Here is a 20,147-nt window from a genome sequence, read left to right on the forward strand (position 1 = left end):
AAACGCCACATTTATGAGTAAAAGTCAAGTTTGATTAAACACATCTGGAAAAATGCCCTATCTAGAGCCAAATGTGTCACACAAATTGTGCAAGAAATCAAATTTCTGATGCATGGCGGGATATTTATTGAACCGGGAGCCTCCTGACACTCCTTGCAAACTCCTCCACATAAACACCCACCTTTTAAATTCAGTTCAAGTGTTTTTGAAGCAGTGGAATTGCACCTTTCTCGTCTGTCTGACATAATTGTGGGTCAGCTGCTGCTCACTTCTCATCCATCCTGGGCTCATTCATTTTACCTTATATAAGAATGACTCATCATATGTTTGTCCTACAGACGGATCTCCAAATAAATGTAACTGGCACTCCAACAAACATACACGGAGGTATACTCTGAAGAAAAAGCAATTCTGGTTTCAGTTCTCAAAGAATAATTTCTGTTGGCTTTAATAATAAATGTTGGTAAATAATTACTGATGGTTTTTACTTGGTTCATACTGACCTGTTTGTGTTCTTGGTTTAGCATTTATGCTGCTTAATTGCAAGTGTAACCCACGTTCATCTCATTGTTTGAACATGTCTGCGTAATACGTGTGTCATGGCTTATCTAATGGGCCTGCTGGTTGTTTTGGAGAATTTTATGACCAGTTACCTTTTGCATTATTCAAAAACATCTTTTATTTCCACCAAGAACACATTTTTCTGTTTGTACCTTTCCATGTTTATTTTCTGTCAGAATCCTGAACAGTTTGTTCATATTTTTATTTTAACAAAATAAATAATAATAATTATATATATAAATATATATATATTTGACAAAAAAGTTAGTTTACGTATTCCTTTAAATTATTTAGTTAGAAGAGTGGGAACTGGATAGATTTCTCCGTGGTAGAGAGCTGGAGATGTGTGGGAGGCACCCAGGTGTTAGAAAGTGTTACATGTGGAGCAGGATCTGCTTTCTACTTACAATAGACATTTAATTAAAGATCAGTTTTTATGAACCATTTTCTTTATTTTCCCCCTCCAGTGCTTTAGACAAACACAGAATGTATCATCTCCAATCAAGGTATTCTGGTCAAAAGATGATTGGAGTGTGTATGTATTCATGAATTGACAAATACACAACAATAATTATATTATCTAATAATATTTGTTTTAAATTCTAATATTACTTGTAATGTTGAATTGTGCAAAGATTCAGACAAACTTGAAAGCTTGTCATTAAGATGACTTTATGAAAACCCCTGAACTTGCGCTCCACGCTGTGGCTGAAAGTGAATACCGTAGTAGTTCTGAGTCTGTTTTTCAATCTTTTGTTAGTATTTGGAATGCTCAAACAGCCAGCAAGCCAAGCTTGTAAACTATTTAGAGCAACAGCTACACAGCAGCCTGCCCCTTTGTCAACCTTCTCAAATTCTCCTTTGTCACCTCCCCATGTTGCCCATCCTTTTCCCCAACTGGCTGCCAGTGACCGTTCACATCAAGTTCCAAATTCTCGCCCTGGCATTCACAGCTCCTCAGGGAGTCATTCACTGTGTCTGCAGGCTAAGGTCTATCCGCGCTCACCAGCTTGCGCTCTGCTACAAGCGGCCACTTAGCTCTCTGCTCCCTGCGGCAGCATCGTCATCATTTCACCTGGCTCAGACTCCTGCCTCTGCTGCAGCTCAGTATCCTCGGTTGTTAAAAAGAAGGATATTCAAGCTATTTTCCCACACTCTCACAGTACCTGAAAGAAAAAAAATCCATTTGTCATAGTTGCTGTTTCTGCTCTCTCTTAAAAACTTTGCAATGTGTTATCATTTCTTTCCTTTATAAATGCCAATGGGATGGAAATGTTTCACTAATTTTTATTGACTTGATGTGCCGTGCAGCTCTATTGAATGTTATTAATATCACTATGACTTGTTTTTTCACCCCACTACCTCACCAGAAGAACATTGCTTTTTGCTGTGCAGCAGTGGTGGGGTTTTAAATCACAAGGTTGGTGCATATCTAACTGAGCATAGATAAACTTTATTAGTGTCCAAAATTAATTTTTCTTCAGATCAAACGTTTATGAAATGGTTCAAAAAGGCTTTTCAAAAGGGGTTTTAATGATTTCCTATTTATTTTGCTGTTTCCACTTGTTCAATGTGTAATTTTTAGAAATTGCTCATCCAGTTTTCAGCTGCAAGAAGTCAAATTCTCTAGTTATGCACATAAACTGTTGCTTTGAGGTCAATTTTCAGTCAGTGTTTTCTTTGTGTCACCCCTTCTAATGTAAAACTAACATTTTCTTAAGATCCTCTCCAGTGAAAATGATGTTTTTTTGTGTTTTTAACATGTTCTTGTGGTATTTTTAAACTGTGGAACAGTATAGAAGATGAAATAAAGGAATGTCTAAACATAAAACTGTTTAAAATAAGATATAAAAATATGATTTTAAAGTGATATTCAAATATATCGGATGGATATTAGATGTATATATGTATGTAAGTATACATATGTAAAGATATTATGTGTATATTATCCTTATCTTAATATGCGCATAGTATTTTTCAATAATAATTCATGCTCATTATTTAGGACAGTACTCTGTGAAAATTATTATACCTTATAAAACATTGTATATAAGTAAAGAAGCTGCTTGCTAATGTAATTAATATTGATGAGGAATAGGGGGTGAGTTTATATAAGTTTATACTTCTTCTCACTCCTTTTCGAATATGTATAATTGTTTAATTGTTTGTAATATATGTGTTCATATATGGAAGAAAAAAGAAAAAAGAAAAAAAAATTCTGTTTGTGTTTATAACGGTTCTTGAGCGTGAATGTTTTCTTTAATTCTCTTTTTTTTAATTATGTGTGTTCTTTCTTTTTGTTTTGTTTTGTTTTTTAATATGTATATATTCGAAATAAACTTGTTTCCATTCCACTCCTTTTTTTGCAGATGATAGAGGACGTATATAAGGAAAATTAATCTTAAAGTTACATTTCTGAGCATTTCTGTATTCAAATCATTGTGAATCAGACGAAGAAAAAATACCATTATAGATCGAATTTGCTAAATAGAAAATACTCTGGCTGTTTTTGTTTCACTGGTATTTTTGTTAGGTTAGTAGCAGGTGAAAGTTTTAACAATGACGATTGGATGTAGGGACGGGCTTACGCCACGCCAACAGTCCCGCCCACAACTCAGAGGAGAATTACTGCTGCTCTGGAGAAACAATGTCCTAAAAAACATCACAAGTTTTTAGATTTTGGTTAAAAACAGCATAAAAATATTTAAAAGACCACTGAGAATGTTTTTAGATCAGATCAAAAGATGATTGCTCTCATGGATTTCTTTGTAAGCAAAATTTACTACAATTATTTAAAACATGTGTCCATGTTCTGTGCAAAACAAAGAGACATTTTCTGCTTTTTAACAAAAGCGCTTACAATACTATTGGTTGCATACGCATCGCTGATGTAGAAGAGCGTCTAAATATAAACAATGATTGTTGTTGGTTTGGTCGCCACAGGCACGACTGTAAATATCTATCAGCCTGATTGATCAGCAGCCAAAGTGTCTCATAATGCAGAAAGATGTTTGTATTTTTGTGAAATTTTCTGCTCCTGACAGGCAGCACTGCAGAGCAAAATCTCTTAAGCGCAGAGCAGCAAACAGTTTCTTTGGATAGTCATTAGTGTCGAGTAGCTTTGGTTAAGGCTGTCATAGCCAGCCGCACTTGAGTACAAAAAATATATCAGCAGTAATTATTTTCTTAAGGGTTTTTGTTTGTTTGTTTTGCCGGAATCCATTTAATGAAAAGGTTTTTTTTTTTTCCATATCAGCTGAACAGACAGGAAACGCCACAAGACAGAGATGTATCACAACATCCACTTAGATAAGCAAGAGATAAGCAATGCTGTCTGTATACATGAGCAATTACACGACTGAGTCACCACTCATGGACAGTTTAACTTGTGATTTGACCCATCATGCCATCCTCTGAAGCAATCGCACTAAAGTTCTGAGGCCTCACAGGCCAAGAAGGCTTTTGCATTTTTTGCCTGAGTGTGCACACATATGCACTCACCACTTCCAAATCAAACGTTGAGGGCAAAAAAAAAGAAATGAGTTTTTGTTGTTTCATTCCTCAGATTGAAATGGTAAAAATCATCAGACAAAAGGAGGACTTCTAAGTGAAATCACTTACTGACCACCATGACTGTTGTACAACGCCACTGAGACAAATTCCACCATTCAAGCAAACGCTAACTTCGAAAACACAGAAACACAGGATCATGGTGTTGGCAGCCGTTCTGCACTCTGACCTTCAATTCAATAACCCAAACCTTGAATGTACACAAGTCTCGTCCACACATCGAGAATCGATCAATAAATAATATTGATCTTCTTTTTTTTCCAGTTCTAAACCCCACAGACAATCTGAGATTAGATGTTTAGGCTTGTTTAACAGTGTTAAGGTAACAGGGCGTGCTCTCCAACCGACACAGATCTGCAGCCAATCGTCAGACCCAGATATAAGGGTGTTTTTATGGAGTGAGGAGGTATGCTCCTTTCTTTAGAGGTAGGGGTCCCTTTAATGTTAGACCTAAAACTTTCCTTTTTGATTGAGGTTAGAGGTTAGAGGTTTGTCTCGTCATAATTAATCTGTGTGTTCCAGAATACAGTTGGAGTTTGACTTGATCCCTCTTTGCAGATGTTTCTTCTGTCTGCTCTCTTGTTGACAGTGGGACTTGTTCCATTGCTGACATTTTTCACCCTTTTGATATGTGCTTCAATGTCTTTATGGTTGCATTTGTGTTTTCTGTTGTCCTGGCAGATGGTCACCCTCATCGAGTTTGATTCTGCTGAGATTTTTCTTCCCATTTAGGAAAGTTCTCCTTTTTACAATTGCCCACATGCAGATTAAGTATGAGTATCATGCAAAAACATTTTGGATGCAAGCCACTTGTAAAATGCAGCTATGGAGAGGAGGTCCACCCATGAAGTGAAAACACAAATAATGGTAGTGGAGAAAGAAATGTTGAGCAATGGTGGAGGGATTGGCACTCTCATCTCAGCCTGGTTCAGGCTCAAGTTAAAATCCCGGCTGGGTTCTTTCCGCATAGAGTTTGCATTTTCTCCTTGTGCATGTTTGGATTTTCTCTGGACCCTCTTGAGTCCAACAATGTGCTTGGACACATTGTTGGACTCAGCTGTCATCTTTAGCTGTCATCTGGCTAGAGCCAGATGACAGCTAAAAACACCCAAGAATGTTTAACAATAAAACATTGGAATATTGTAGGTAAATCCTGTTGAATATCTTTGGAAAGAACATGCCACCTAGAAAAGACACTGGGAGCAGGTAAGTCCAAAGTAAAGAACCAAAATGACTGTTGACAGGTGTGGAAATGTCATTACCTTAGATTTAAAAAAGTTATGAAATTAAGAATATAGTTAATAGTAACATATCTTTAAGGCCTCTGGCATTAGTTAGCATTTTTTTAATCAATCTGTTAGATGACAAGTTATTGGTTTTAAAGCTGCTTTTCAGTCAAATTTCATGTATTGTCACTTTAGTCAGTCCTTAGGTCCTTTCGGTAAGCTTTTGTGTTTTTTCTTAGTAACTATTTGAGGTCCCTCCCTGATCATGTTTTAATGAGTGTGCCGTTTAAAAAAACCAAAAAAAAAAAAAAAAACGGTGTCATTTTCTAGTATATAGTTTCTGCAGAGTGGCAGTGGTTAATTAGAAATTCTCCTCTGAGTTTTCGGCTGGAACTGTTGGCATGGAGTAAGCCTGCTTTCCTATCATTTATCTATTTACACGCCATCCCACTTGCTTATAACCTCTCATATCCCCAACCTAACATTACTGATGCAACAAAAATGGCGAGCAATATTAGCCCTACCCAGCCATCAGTTTTAAGCCACATGCCGATTCAAACGAGGAAAACGGAGACGTACATGGATCTAATTATCTGCTAGTGGCTGCATCAGAATGGAGAGGAACAGGGAGCTTGTGGCTTGTCGTAGTAGCTTCTACGTCACGTCAACAAGCTTGTACCAACAGTAGTTTTTCATCTGCTCCTGATTTACAACGATTCAAGTAAAGAAACAATAAGAAATACATTTTAAGGTTAATTTTCTATATATGTCCTCCAGTATGAGAAAAATGCCACAAGAAGAAGAAACAATTTTCTACTAGACTTGTATATTTCTATCTTCTCATAGCACTTTAATTCTGAATTATTTCTCTTAAGTTCTTAATTTTATTTGTCTATTTTATATTTTATTGTCTTTTTTTCCATTTTTCTTAGATTGCTGTTATTGCCACTCTTTTTTTAAGAGACCCATTCCCTGTTTGTCTATAGCTATGTGACAACAACATTGGAAACATGATTAGCATACATCCCGCCATCCATAAGTAACACATTTGCTGAGTCCCTGCTCAAATGTCGTCTTGTTGTCTCAGAAGTGAGCAATAAATCAACCAAACGCTGCTGTTACTGAGGGTCTGTTGTTGTTACTGTGTGCACTCTTATGTGTAAATGTGTGTGTTTGCATGGCGGCATAAGGACACAGAGGGGGCTCAGCTGTTAACAACAAATGTATGCAGAATGTGTGCATTCAAACACCTGAGGCGCAGACTGTACATACTTGCAAACACTGTGTAAATCTGCTTCTCTCTCTTTCATGCATATTGCGCTGCAGTGGGGAAACAGTTGACTCCTGCTTGGAGATCCTTTGATCCGTCACGTATCTTACCGTCATTCTGTGTAGGAAACCTTCAGTTCTTCGTGAACTTTCTCTTAAATTAGAGTCAGATAAAATGGCAAGTAGAAAGGTCAGAGCTACAATTGCAATCCATATATGCAACATCAAAAGATGGCTGACATGGGAATGGAATTACATTTTCATGGAAATGCTTTTTACAAAAGCTGGTAGGTTTTAATAGATTATGCGAATCATTTCATCCAACTATTCACTTAGTTCACTGCCCTCGGGGAGGCCTGACAGAAAAGTTCACTTTAACGTTGGTTTTTCAGTTCATGCATACTTTGTTTGCGGCTGCAGCTTCTAGGTATACCATGTGCTCTGGAGGGGAAGCAAAAGGGGGACAAAAAGAGTGGAGGCAGGGATAAAGAGTCACTGAAGAGAGACAAGAGAAGGACAGCTGATATTTTAATCATGTTGGTTGTTTGCATTGTAACTATTTAAAGCCTGGCAGCATCTGCTTAGTAACCCTGTGCTTTCATCTGGTATGGTTAGCAGGCACTAAGGGATGCACACTGTCCGTCACACAGACCGCCCTGGCTCTTACTCTGCACTGCCATAATTCCACTTTTACAGTTTGATGGAACCACCAGATGTGGAGCGTCATCCTTTACACATTTGTGCAGCTCCATGTCCTGCTGTATTAAATAGATGACCTGATTGTGTTTTGGCTGTATGTGTGTGTGTGTTTTACTGCAGGAACAGCACATCAGGAGGTGCCTACATCAAGCAGTGCTGCAAAGGTTTCTGCATTGACATTTTGAAGAAGATAGCCAGGAACGTCAAGTTTACTTATGACCTTTACCTGGTTACCAACGGGAAACACGGGAAGAAAATCAACAATATGTGGAACGGCATGGTTGGAGAGGTACTGACTACTTGTTGGTTAAAAATGACTGTATAGATACGCCTGTTTTTCCACGACTTTTCATGCAATCCCCTACATTTGAGTCAAATTAAGAAAAGTGTGTGTTTTTATTACAACTTAAATTGAGTTTCAAGTTGGAAACCCCCAAGAAATAACACACAGAGGAAATTGAAATTATATTACTATAAATCAAAATTATGACCCGTGCATGCAGTCAAAGGTTTTTAATCACAATTTCTGACAAATTTCTGAAGTTTGCAAAAGGTTATCCATTCTTTATGTTAAAATTAGAAATCCCAAAGTTGATAATAAATGCAGTTTCTAAACTAAATATATTAAAAAGACAGCCAAATACTTCTAAATCTAAGCTTGCATGATCTATAAATAGAGTATATGACCGTTAAAGATTAACATATTTTAGGTCTTACAGCACATCCACCGTCACTTTTGATAAAGGGCTGACTAGCTAACATTCATCTTCAAAGCACAGTTTTCATCTATTATAAGCAGATATTGGGATAGAGCAGGGGTCGGGAACCTTTTTGGCCGAGAGAGCCATAAACGCCACATATTTTGAAATGTAATTTCGAAAGAGCCATACAACAATGTAGTGTCCCTTTCCCACACTGAGGCACGGAAACCCTACACTTTTTTAAGGTTCTTTATTCTGGTTACTGCAGACCGCAACAAACGCCGTACAATTAATTCAGCAACTCCTGAATCTCTCCCGCTGAGACGAGAGCGCTTCTCCCAACTTTATTCCCCTGCTCCCGCTCCAGCCCTCCCATTTTCCTTATTCGGTCCATAGCTGAACCCCATTGGTCCAAATTACCTAACAACAGGCTGAGCGACAGAACTGAGAGCCAATCAGATCTCTGCTTGATGCGTTCATTGAACTCCAGAACTTTTAACGCGGCCCAACAGCCAAGTTAAACTCAGTCCGCGACAATATGTTTAAAACTAATTATACAAGTGAATGTGTGCTTTGATGTAATTTCAACATTTTTAAAGTACAATAAGTCTGTGGATTCTTTTTTATAACATTGTTATGCTGTTGCTAATAAATGATGAGTATTTCTCGTGGTGGTTTTGCTGATGGTTTAGTCCGGTTGATACGTGGTGAGTTTCTGCTTCATACAGGCGTTGAGACTTTAAACGTGATCGTAGGTCTGAATGTTCTGTAGATGTGAGACATTCTTATCACATGCAGACGCGGAGCCAAACACACACTCACACGCTGCAGTGAGTGACGGGAAGCGGGTTTTACGTTTTTACAATCCCTGCGCGATTCACCTGCTGCCTGTCCCCACAACCCCCCACCCTCTGCTTTCTTCCTCAGACGTCCCGTCCCCGCAACTGCGCGCTCTTTCTCAGAGACGGGAGCGCGCAGTTTTAGGCACGGCAATTCACAGGTTTCCAGTTGGTACAAACTCTGTGAAATAATAGATAATAGTAAACTGAAAGTGCTGGCGCAGATTTTTCTCTCCAAGCACCACCACTACTGCGCGCCTCTTGCATCGCATCGCGCCCGAGAAGGACTGGTCTAATGAAATAAAAGTATAACTAAAGATTTGTCTGCGAGCCACATGTGACCATCAAAAGAGCCATATATGGCTCGCGAGCCATAGGTTCCCGACCCCTGGGATAGAGGAAGTCCTGTAGGTCACTGACGTGTAGTGAAACAAAAACGGAGTTCAAGTGTAACATTCATTTATACCACAATATGATTTTTTTTCATGTAAACCCTTCTAAAAGTTTTTAAAACATTCCATCTATGGCTTTTATTTTTTGTGCTGCTGAGCCAAATTGCTTTGCATCAAGGAAACACTTCATAAACAGAATTCAGATGTTCTCATGAAAAAGACCAACAAATCTTCCAAAAGCACAATTTTACAGTGAAAATTTGCTACAGCATGAAGTGAACTCCTTCCTTTGCGCAAAAAAAAAGCAAAACAAGCTTCTGTTTATGAAGAGTTGAACACGACATCCTGAAAGGCTGAAGCTTGTAACATCTGCGGAAATAAAATACCAACTGTGTGCCCAATTCTAATGAATTATTAAGTGACTGTTGATTGTAACAAATAAATCCATCTCGTGTCACAGGGAAAACATTTTGGGGCAAAAGCTGACATGACAGGGGATCATTATCTCTCGAATGGGTTTGCAGATGACGCAAATGCAAAAAAAAAAAAAAGGCTTTTGGACAGAAACCAAAACATTTCAGAACATAAACCTTCTGGAAAAAGAAATCTGAAGCAAGGCAGATCAAAAGCATTACATTACGGAGAAAATAATTTCAAACTTAAACAAATTAAGAGCTAATGAACTTAATTAACTTGAAAAGAAGCAGCTGTGAATGAATCTAACTGAAACCTGGTGGGACATAGACTGGAGGAAAACTGAAACCTGAAATGAGAAAACTTTGGCAGAAAACAAAGACAGAAACTTAAACTGAGAGGGCACTGGTTTACACTGTCAAAGAATGAGAACATGGAGCACATGGTTCATCAGGTGAGCTGTCAGTGTCCCAGAAGTGAGTTTTTAAAAATGGGTCAGAAGTTAGCAGCCTCAGTGGTATCTAATATGATGCCCCCTGTTTTACATTCATGAAAAGAATGAGGAAAAATGCTCCAAAAGAAAAAATCTAATTGATCATGACAGAACTTGAAGAAGCGTTGATGTCATTCCAGCTAATTGGAAGTTTTCATTAGGCTTTAGGATTTCGACTCACCATCATTTGTTTTTCCATTTCAACTGAGTATCCCTTTTGTGTGGGCAGGATGGCTGTAGATAAATCAGCCTTAACGGAGATAAATTGCACGCCACCAGTCCCTATTTCTATTAATTGTGTTGACCCTTAACCACAGGTTCCAAAAATATAGTGTTGCACGCCACCTAGTGGAAATGCAATAAACTTGAGTGGAGCTAAACGTGATCCCCGTGAGTTGGTGCAACTGGAAATGCGCTGTGTAGCTGCATTCACACCGCCCTCGGCAATGTGCGTTCAAGGAACCACTTCCAATGAGATGTCTATGGAAACATGAGTATATGTACATCTTGGGGATGGAGTGTTCATTTTCAGTCCTTTTTCAGGTTCAACATACAAAACACGGAGAGCTTTAAACCAGGTCAGACTTTGACCAATCAGGGACTCAGATTTGGTGGTGACCAATTGATGGGGTCCCTTTTAATTCACAGAAGTGCCAACCGTTTGAAAATTGATCATGGAGGAGAAAATAATATTTGCAGTTTGTGCCCAGATGGAATTATAACACCAAGGCTTTCATATATCGGAATAGAGCTGTGAAAGAAAAAGCTTGGAGCAAGATTGACCAGATTTGCATCGCTTTGACATTTCTCACCAAACTTCCTCCAAATGTAAGTGGCAAACATGCGCTAGTAAACAATAGAAAAAGAAGAAGAAGCCCTTTTCTGCTAGTCAAGTGTGAACACTAGTTTTGTGCATTCTTGAACGTGCCCAGTGTGTACGTAGCTAAAGATATAGAATATGTGGATAGTCATTTGTTTACAAATTATTTTAGAGGGGTTGAGCTTCTCAAAAAGCTTTAGCTTAAAAAATAACGTTGTTAATTTTTTACTTTTAACTTTATTTTTTCTGGAGTTGTTTGAAAAAAAAATCATTTATACAGTTTAAAACTCCTTGAAAAGGATTACAGTCTGCACAGGAATAAAGAATGCAGGTTATTCAGGGTTCATCTCACAGCTAAGATTTAGCTCTTTTGGAAATCATATTTAATCAGAGAATAAATGAAAGTGCTGCCATCGTAAATCTACAAAGACTGAAACAAAAACATTAAACATTTGATAATGAACCCTAATGATTGTGGGTTTCTGTTGTTTGAAGCTGATAACTTGTGAACATTTTTTCTTTTATAATGAAACTGGCATTTTAGTAATCACAATTCCAGGTAGAGCACATTCAGATGATCAGAGACAGAGGAAACATGAAAAGAGAACCTGGAAAGAGTAGCATCAAGGAAGCTACTTGGACGAGCAGGGAACTGTCTTCTAGATCGACCTTTTAAAGTCCAGTTACCCTGAAGAACAGAACCCTGCGATTACATGGCCTGGATGACTGAAAATCTTCACAGGCAAACTGGAGTTTGGTTCATCTGATACGACTTGAAGTACCCTCCAACTGTAGCTGACATTCCGTCATCCGCCCTCCGTCTCTATGATATTTCACATGAAGGGAAAAAAACTTCAAACATGAATTTACTGTCCAAATATTTGGAGTTCACTACATTTATGTGTAACTTTTTGATTTTTGTCTGTTCGCCAGGTGGTGTACAAAAAGGCTGTGATGGCTGTCGGGTCGCTGACCATCAATGAGGAGAGGTCAGAGGTCATTGACTTCTCTGTGCCTTTTGTTGAAACTGGCATCAGTGTCATGGTGTCCCGTAGTAACGGAACAGTCTCTCCTTCCGCCTTCCTGGGTAAACAAATCTTTTTGAAATATATATGTAGTCTTGTAGCAGTTTCTCCACTTTTTTTTTTCCTGCTGTCTCCAGTGAGAGGTGCTACTGGGGGGATGATAATGGGGAGGTGCTTACATGCTGGCAAACTCATAAACATAAAATGGAATAATTTATTCAGAGTGCATATGCTGGCCAAATTCCTCTTGTACTCTGACTTTATGTAGGCCTCAACACCCCAAGCACATTAATATTTCTACCAGACCAGGGGAAGTGGAGCATGCCAGATGTTTTTTTTATTTTTTTTTATTTTGAAAAGTCAGCTCAGACAAAGCACTCTTGATTTTTGCCTCCTCGCTTCCTTCTCCTCCTCCTGTCCTCTCCTACTTTTCTTCCTCCTCTTCTCCAGTCATTGCGATGACTCGAAACCGAAGCGCTCCTCTGTGCTTGCCTAATGTATTGTCATTGGAGCGAGACAGCAAGCGAGGGAGTGTATTGAACCATGCTTGTGTTGGTCCCTGCGTATCAAGCCATGTGTCATTATGCCCGCGTGTGAAGAAAAAAACCCCCAAAAAAACAAAACAAAAAACACTTTACTTATGTGATATTGCACTAATATATTGTGTATTGAGTCAAAGATGTGTGGGGAGTAAATCTGCTGTGGCCGTGTTTACGTTAAGGGGTGAATGCTTACATGAAAGCTTGTGATTGTGTGTCCACGTGTGTGTTGAGCCTGCGCCAGGGTATCAGTGACGGTTCAGTATCTCTCGCACTCATATTAGAGGCACCTCAGTGCACAATCTCTCAGGGTTGGCCAACCCTGGCAGTCACATACTTACACATACAGTGACACACATACACACATATATACAATTTGTCTGGGTTCAGCATCTCTGGCACTCATCCCGCTCTCTGAATTCCTGCCCTGCCTGCACTCACACACACACACACATCACGTGCACATGCCCTCAGCAGGACACATAAGATCACAAGGAGTTTGATTCTTGTCTCTCCCACCCCTCCTCTATCCCTCCATCTCCCCCGTTTGTATCATCTCCCCCACTCCCTCGTTCAGCTCCCATCCAAGAGAATACAGCAAAATATGGAAATGTGCTCGGTCAAACTCTGTAAATAACTCTCCTTCTCCTCTCACTCCGGCTGACTCCCCCCTCTGCCTTCTCCATCATCCCCTTCTCATGGCACGTCTCCCCCTGCTTGTCTGTTTTCTGTTTTCTTTATTCCATTGCTACTCCTCAATTTCTTGGCGTCTGATGGACTCTGTTTCACTTAGATTTTGTCTCCATGTCTCCCTCCTGTCAGAGCCCTTCAGTGCATCGGTTTGGGTGATGATGTTTGTGATGCTGCTCATTGTCACCGCCATTGCTGTCTTCCTCTTCGAGTTTATCAGTCCACTGGGCTTCAACCGCAACTTGGCTCAAGGCAAAGGTAGACCTACACACGCACACAAACACAGCCAACGATATCACACTACCGTAATCATTTTTCCCCACACATGGAGGCCTATATCTGAGTTTTTCTCCTCAAGCAACAAGAACTGACCGATTACTGTGCTGACCTTAGAAAGCCCAGACTCAACTAGATTGCATGAAAGTTTGTTCTCCTACTTACAATACAAAAAACAGTTTTCCTGGAGGTAATCTAAATCCTCAGATCTGTTCTTTTAGATTTAAACTGATCTGTATTGTTTATAGTAGAAAAAAATGTTATTGTCTGTAAGCCAAAGCTGAAAATGTATGTGTTCAATTTCTTTTTATCATTTCACTTTAATAGGCTGATTTCAATTTTGAGGCTGATTTCAATTCAAAGTCCTACTCCGATCATCTTTTGATCCATTGGGAAATCATTCCCAGTGGTCTTTTAATTTTAATTTTTTTTTTTTTTGCCAAAATCAAAAACCCCGTGACGTTTTCTAGGACAAAGTTTCTGCAGAGCGGCAGTAGTTCATTATAAATTCACCTCTTAGTTGTGGGTGGGACTGTTTGCGCGAAGTAAACCTACTTCCATTTCCCATCGTCCCATCGTCCCATCTATATACATGCTTTCCCTCTAGCTAACAGCCCTTCAACCCCCCAAACTAACATTGCCGGTGCAACAAAAATGGCGAGCAATCTTAGAGCTATCCAACTATGCCAGTTTTGAGCCAGATACCAGCTCAGACGAGGAAACAAAGACTTAACATGGATCTAGTCGTCTGCCAGTGGATTCATCGGAATGGAGCGTAGCAGGGAGCTTGTGGCTTGCCGGTTGTAGATTTTATGTTAAAACAACAGACTTTTTCAAACTGCATTTTTTCGTCTGCTCCTGATTCACAGTGATTTGGATAAAGAAATACTAAGAAATGCTATTTTAGGCTGTTTTTTTTTTTGTACGTGACCTTCATCATGAGAAAATTGCTACAAGAACATGTTAAAAACACACCAAAGACACAATTTTCATTGGAGTGGGTCTTTAAGTTGTCAAATGAGATTATTGAGCTACATCTACAAATTTACAACAGCTTCCAAAAATTATTCAGCTTTTTCAATTTTCAAAGCCAAGAATAAAAAAAATTGAGAGAAATAATTGTTTGCCAACACCTTTTAGCCTTACTGGATTTTTGCATGCTTTTGATCCACATAAAAAAACAGGTCCATTAAAGCACTTGTACCATGGAAGGAATTATATACCAGTAAGGCTGCATTTTGCGACTGTTTCAACCTACCCTGTTTTTAACTTTATGAACAAAAAATGTAAGTTAAAGAAATATTGTATGCTTTGAAATTTATGGAACTAAAGTGGTCAATAATGTTTTAAATGAGCAATAACCCTCAGTTTTCTGAACTTTTAATGATCAATGGGAATTTCGTAGTAATGATTCACCCAAAGCCTGCAGCCAATGTCATATTACATTAAAGTTTAAAAAAATCTTTAAAGGTGCATATATTTCAAGCTTTTTTTCTCAATGTTTTCCTATCTCCATCACATATCTCCATTTCGGCGTACCATACATTTCTTTGTATTAGTTCAAAATTCTCACACTTTTTGTAAACCTTCCCCTTTAGCAGATTCAGTTGATGCCTTCATTTTGGATAAGACCCAAAATTATTAAATATACACCTTGTGTGTCAGAACATTAAAAACCTCCTGTTGTAACAGTAAAATCTGTCCAACACAAGAGGCCTGGAGCTCCAATCTGTTTGTTGGACAGGACACGTTGAAAAGAAAAGAAAATTTGCACACAAACCCTGGCAGGTGGGGAGAGATTTATGCATAGAAATACATAGAAGGTCTGAGGCTGTCAGTTGTTCTACAGCTTCATGTGAAACTAATCTAATTTTATGAAAACTGAACACATATTTATTTGAAAAAGTCAATCCAGAGTAGATAATTAATGCCAAAAAACACTAAAGCAGCTGTTAGCTCATTAAATTTGTTTCTATATTTAAATCAATACAGTAACAACAAGCAATTTTGCTTTGAGGATATATGGAGAGATTGTAATTTTATGCAAAATTACATGTTTTGTGTGCATCAAAGTGGTCTTTTTATTCTAGAGTATGTTTAAAACAGAAATAAATCAAAAACAGATACAAAAAAAACTCAGGAGTTTTCAGTGCACATAGAACTGTGATTACAGTATATTTATATACATATGCACCATGGACTGACTTATCAGTTTTTTTCTGTAGCTTCCTGGCAAATGTAAATTTTACACAATTTAAAAACCACATTTGAGGCAAATTTGGCCTAAAGGCAGTGAGTATTTGCCCCCTTGAACTTTTCAACCTTTTGCCACATTTCAGACTTCAAACAAAAAGATATGAAACTGTAGGTTTTTGTGAAAAATCAACAACAAGTAGAACACAATCATGAAATGGAACAAAATGTATTGGATATATAAAACTTGTTTAACAAATAAAAAACTAAAATATTGGGAATGCAAAATTATTCAGCCCCTTTACATTCAGTGCAGCAAACTCTCTCCAAATGTTCAGTTAGGATCTCTGAATGATCCAATGTTGACCTAAATGACTAATGAAGATAAATAGAATCCACTTGTATGTAATCAAGTCTCCGTATAAATGCACCTTCTCTGTGATATTCTCAGAGGGCCGTTTAAAGCGCAGAGAGCATCATGAAGAACAAGGAACACACCAGGCAGGTCCCAGATACTGTTGTGTAGAAGTTTAAAGCTGGATTTGGATACAAAAAGATTTTCCAATCTTTAAACATCCCAAGGAGCACTGTGCAAGCAATAATATTGAAATGGAAGGAGTATCAGACCGCTGCAAATCTACAAAGACCCGGCCATTCATCTAAACTGTCAGCTCAAACAAGGAGAAGACTGATCAGAGATGCAGCCAAGAGGCCCATTATCACTCTGAATGAACTGCAGAGATCTGAGGTGGGAGAGTCTGTCCATAGGACAACAGTCAGTGGTATATACTGCACAAATTTGGCCTTTGGGAAAGAATGGCAAGAAAAAAGCCATTTCTTAAAGATATTCATAAAAAGTGTTGTTTAAACTTTGTCAAAAGCCACCTGGGAGACACACCAAACATGTGGAAGAAGGTGCTCTAGTCAGATGAAAAAAAAAGGAACTTTTTGGCAACAATGCAAAACGTTATGTTTGGCGTAAAAGCAAGCCCATCACCCTGAACACACGATCCCACTATCAAACATGGTGGTGGCAGTATCATGGTTTGGGCCTGCCTTTCTTCAGCAAGGACAGGGAGGATGGTTAGAATTGATGGGAAGGTGGATGGAGACAAATACAGGAGTGTTCTGGAAGAAAGTCTGCGAAAGACCTGAGACAATGATCCAAAACATGAAGCTAAATCTACAATGGAATGGTTCACAAATAAACATATCCAGGTGTTAGAATGGCCAAGTCAAAGTCCAGACCTGTGTCCAATCGAGAATCTGTGGAAAGAACTGAAAACTGCTGTTCACAAACACAATCCGTCCAACCCCTTTTAGCTTTAGCTGTTTTACAAGGAGGAATGGGCAAAAATGTCAGTCTTTCGTCGTGCAAAACTGATGCAGACATACCCCAAGACACTTACAGCAAAAGGTGGCACTACAAAGTATTAACTTAAGGGGGCTGAATAATTTTGCACGCCCAATTTTTCCGTTTTTTTTTTTGTTTTTTTTTAATGATTGAAATATCCAATAAATTTCATTCCACTTCATGGTTCCACTTGTTATTGATTCTTTTACAAAGAAAATTAGTTTTATATCTTTATGTTTGCAGCCTGAAATGTGGCAAAAGATTTAAAAGTTCAAGGGGGCCAAATACTTTCACAAGGCACTGCAGCACTTTTATACCTTCATTAAGCTCCAAAGCATTTTACAGTAATGAGTCCCATTCACCCATGTACACACACACACTGATGGTGATGGAGCTGCCATACACGGCACTAACCGGACCACCAGGAGTAATGTGGGGGTTCAGTGTCTTGCCCAAGAACACTTTCACTGGCAAGTCCTCTAAACAGAGGTCTACCCCTCCACCCTGTGCCACATTCACCCCCAGCAATCAAAATCTCCACAGCTCCTCCTGTATGCTGCAAAAAAAAAATCCAATGCCATCTGAAGTAAAACCACTGTGCTAATGAAAAGAAAACTCTATCATTTTTCATGGTCAAAAATATTTTACTTGAAAACCTCAATAAATCCAAAAAGTTGTTGTGTTGCTCTTTTTGAGCAGCTAGACTAATGTAAGAGCCATAGGTCTAGTCCTAGACAAGATAAATGCTGAAAAAACATATTCAGGAACATAGAAAATTCTGTTCTTTGTCTGAAAATCGAAGAAATTACCTTTGTTATAAATTCTTTTCATTGTTTCAAATTTATTAAATTACAAAAATCACAACATTCATAGCAAGGCTCTATTACAAAATCACATCAGTTCTGATAGGGTCAACAGGTTATTAGGTCAGCCAATGCGCAGATTCTTTGGGTCATAGCCTGTACTCATAAACTGTGCATGTTTGCTGTGTTTCATATGACGTAGCACCTGCTGTTGTGATAAATAATGTGAAAATCATCAGCATAGATGAAAGATGTTAAATCTAATTTTGGCTGTTTTGTTTCAGAAAAAGTTTCTTCATTTCATAAAAACCACCAGACAAAGACATAACAATTTCAGAGGCAGATTCAGCTGCACGTTCATTCCTTAAGCTAGAATGACAGACATGCACAAATCTTTAAATTGACACTAAACCTAATGGTGCGCTGCAAAAAAGTCATGTGGCGGTAAAGCTTTAAAGTATAAGTTCATATTCATGTACTTCTTACCGCTCTTCATTTCTTTAATGTGAATCTTGTCCTTCCCTTTATGTTTATCGCTCCCTGGCTCCTCACTCAGACCCACATGGTCCATCATTTACCATCGGTAAGGCCATCTGGCTGCTCTGGGGTTTAGTGTTCAACAACTCTGTGCCTGTGCAGAACCCTAGAGGCACCACCAGTAAATTCATTGTGTCCGTATGGGCCTTCTTTGCTGTCATCTTCTTGGCCTCCTACACTGCCAACCTGGCTGCCTTCATGATCCAGGAGGAGTTTGTGGATCAAGTCACTGGACTGTCTGACAAGAAGGTGGGATTGTACTTATATGGACGCACGCACACACACACACACACACACACACACACACACAAAAACTAAATACGTTCACAGTGAGGGTTACTCTTGTAATGGATGCCAGGCCTGCGGCCAGACAAGGCTCTCTGGGGAGTGCCCTTGGGCTTCACAACCCAAACCCACTGGCCGGAGCTGTCACCTCAGTAACTCTGCCAGCACAGCAGACCCACCGGCACACACATGAACACAGGCTGCTTGATCAAAGGAGAGTCTGCTTATAAAGGCTTGTATGTGTGTGAGGGGGAGAAATGAGTTTGCAGAGCAGGGCACTGTCAGCAGAACTTCACCCAGTCTTACACTAGAATGGACACAGTGATGATGACTGATGGATCCACTCCACATTCTCCCCTTGCTTCTCTCCTCTGTCTGTTCTTGTCTCTCCTCTCTTTCCCTCCCCTCCGCCTTTGTGAATTTTCGTTATTTTTCTATTTTTTCCCCACATTCTTGCTTCCACTCTTTTTGGGAGATGCTTCCCCCTCTTTTTGTAAAACATTTTTCAAATATTTTTTCTTTCTTTTCAAATTTCACATCTTAAAAAAAAATGTTTTTCCTTGTTTTTCTCCTTGCAGTTTCAGAGTCCATACTCCTATTCCCCTCCGTTTCGTTTCGGGACCGTTCCCAACGGCAGCACTGAGCGGAACATTCGAAAGAACTATCCGGACATGCATCAGTACATGACCAAATACCACCAGACTGGTGTCACAGACGCACTGGTCAGCCTCAAGACAGGGTAACGTGAACTTGTCAAAGCACCTCACATTAAGTTTGGCTCTATTAAACTTGAGGGAGTTTTTTATTTGTCTGTTTGCAAACAAGGCCAGTGCTGAAGAACATCTGAAAACAAACAGAAAAAAGACATTGCATTGCAGCCCCGCAGGGCCCAGCACTAGCTTATGCTAAAACGCTGCAGTAGCTGTGCTGAGTGCTTCTGTCGCTGACAGGAGAACGCACACAGTTTGTGAGAGCTCATTATGGAGTTTTGTTGCTGCTGGAAAGAAGAAGCTGCCAAAACATAGAGATCAAAATTTGCCGTAACTGGCTACCTTTAAGCTCCCCTCTAAACATTCACCAATAGAAGAACAGCCTCTTGTTGTTGCTTTAGGTCTTTTCATCATATAAAGTTTTACTTTTCATTCTCTATATTTGCAAGTTAAATATTGATTACATGCATTTTCATACCCAGGTCTTATAAATATTGCTTTTTTTTAAATCAAAATTGTACGAATCATTTAAAAGGGATCATTATGTCCTTAGTTAAAAAAAAGCCAGCAACAACAATAATAATGAAATGTTTTCTAAATGTTTTATTGATTTTAGTTTGTTTTCTAATGCTCCTTTTTGTTAAATGAAAGACAGACAGTTTTACATTATCTGGAGCAACACATTTTAGCAGCTATTTCTGTTTATCCCATTTGGCGATTGGTTTAATCCAAAATGTTTTATGCTCACACA

General features: G+C 38.9%; 1 protein-coding gene across 2 annotated transcripts in view; it reads left to right on the forward strand.

Annotated features, from left to right (window-relative positions):
* grin2ab (glutamate receptor, ionotropic, N-methyl D-aspartate 2A, b) overlaps positions 1–20,147 on the forward strand; it is a 134,967-nt gene that overhangs the window by 102,086 nt on the left and 12,734 nt on the right. For both annotated transcript variants that reach the window (XM_011477376.4, XM_078944267.1), the window contains 5 exons: positions 7,446–7,614; positions 11,918–12,071; positions 13,371–13,496; positions 18,421–18,650; positions 19,265–19,425. In XM_011477376.4, the coding sequence (XP_011475678.2) occupies positions 7,446–7,614; positions 11,918–12,071; positions 13,371–13,496; positions 18,421–18,650; positions 19,265–19,425 (840 nt within the window). The remainder of the gene's footprint in view (positions 1–7,445; positions 7,615–11,917; positions 12,072–13,370; positions 13,497–18,420; positions 18,651–19,264; positions 19,426–20,147) is intronic.

Source organism: Oryzias latipes, chromosome 1 (genome assembly GCF_053564925.1).
Source record: "Oryzias latipes strain Hd-rR chromosome 1, Olatipes_Hd-rR_3.1".
NCBI classification, from domain to species: domain Eukaryota; kingdom Metazoa; phylum Chordata; class Actinopteri; order Beloniformes; family Adrianichthyidae; genus Oryzias; species Oryzias latipes.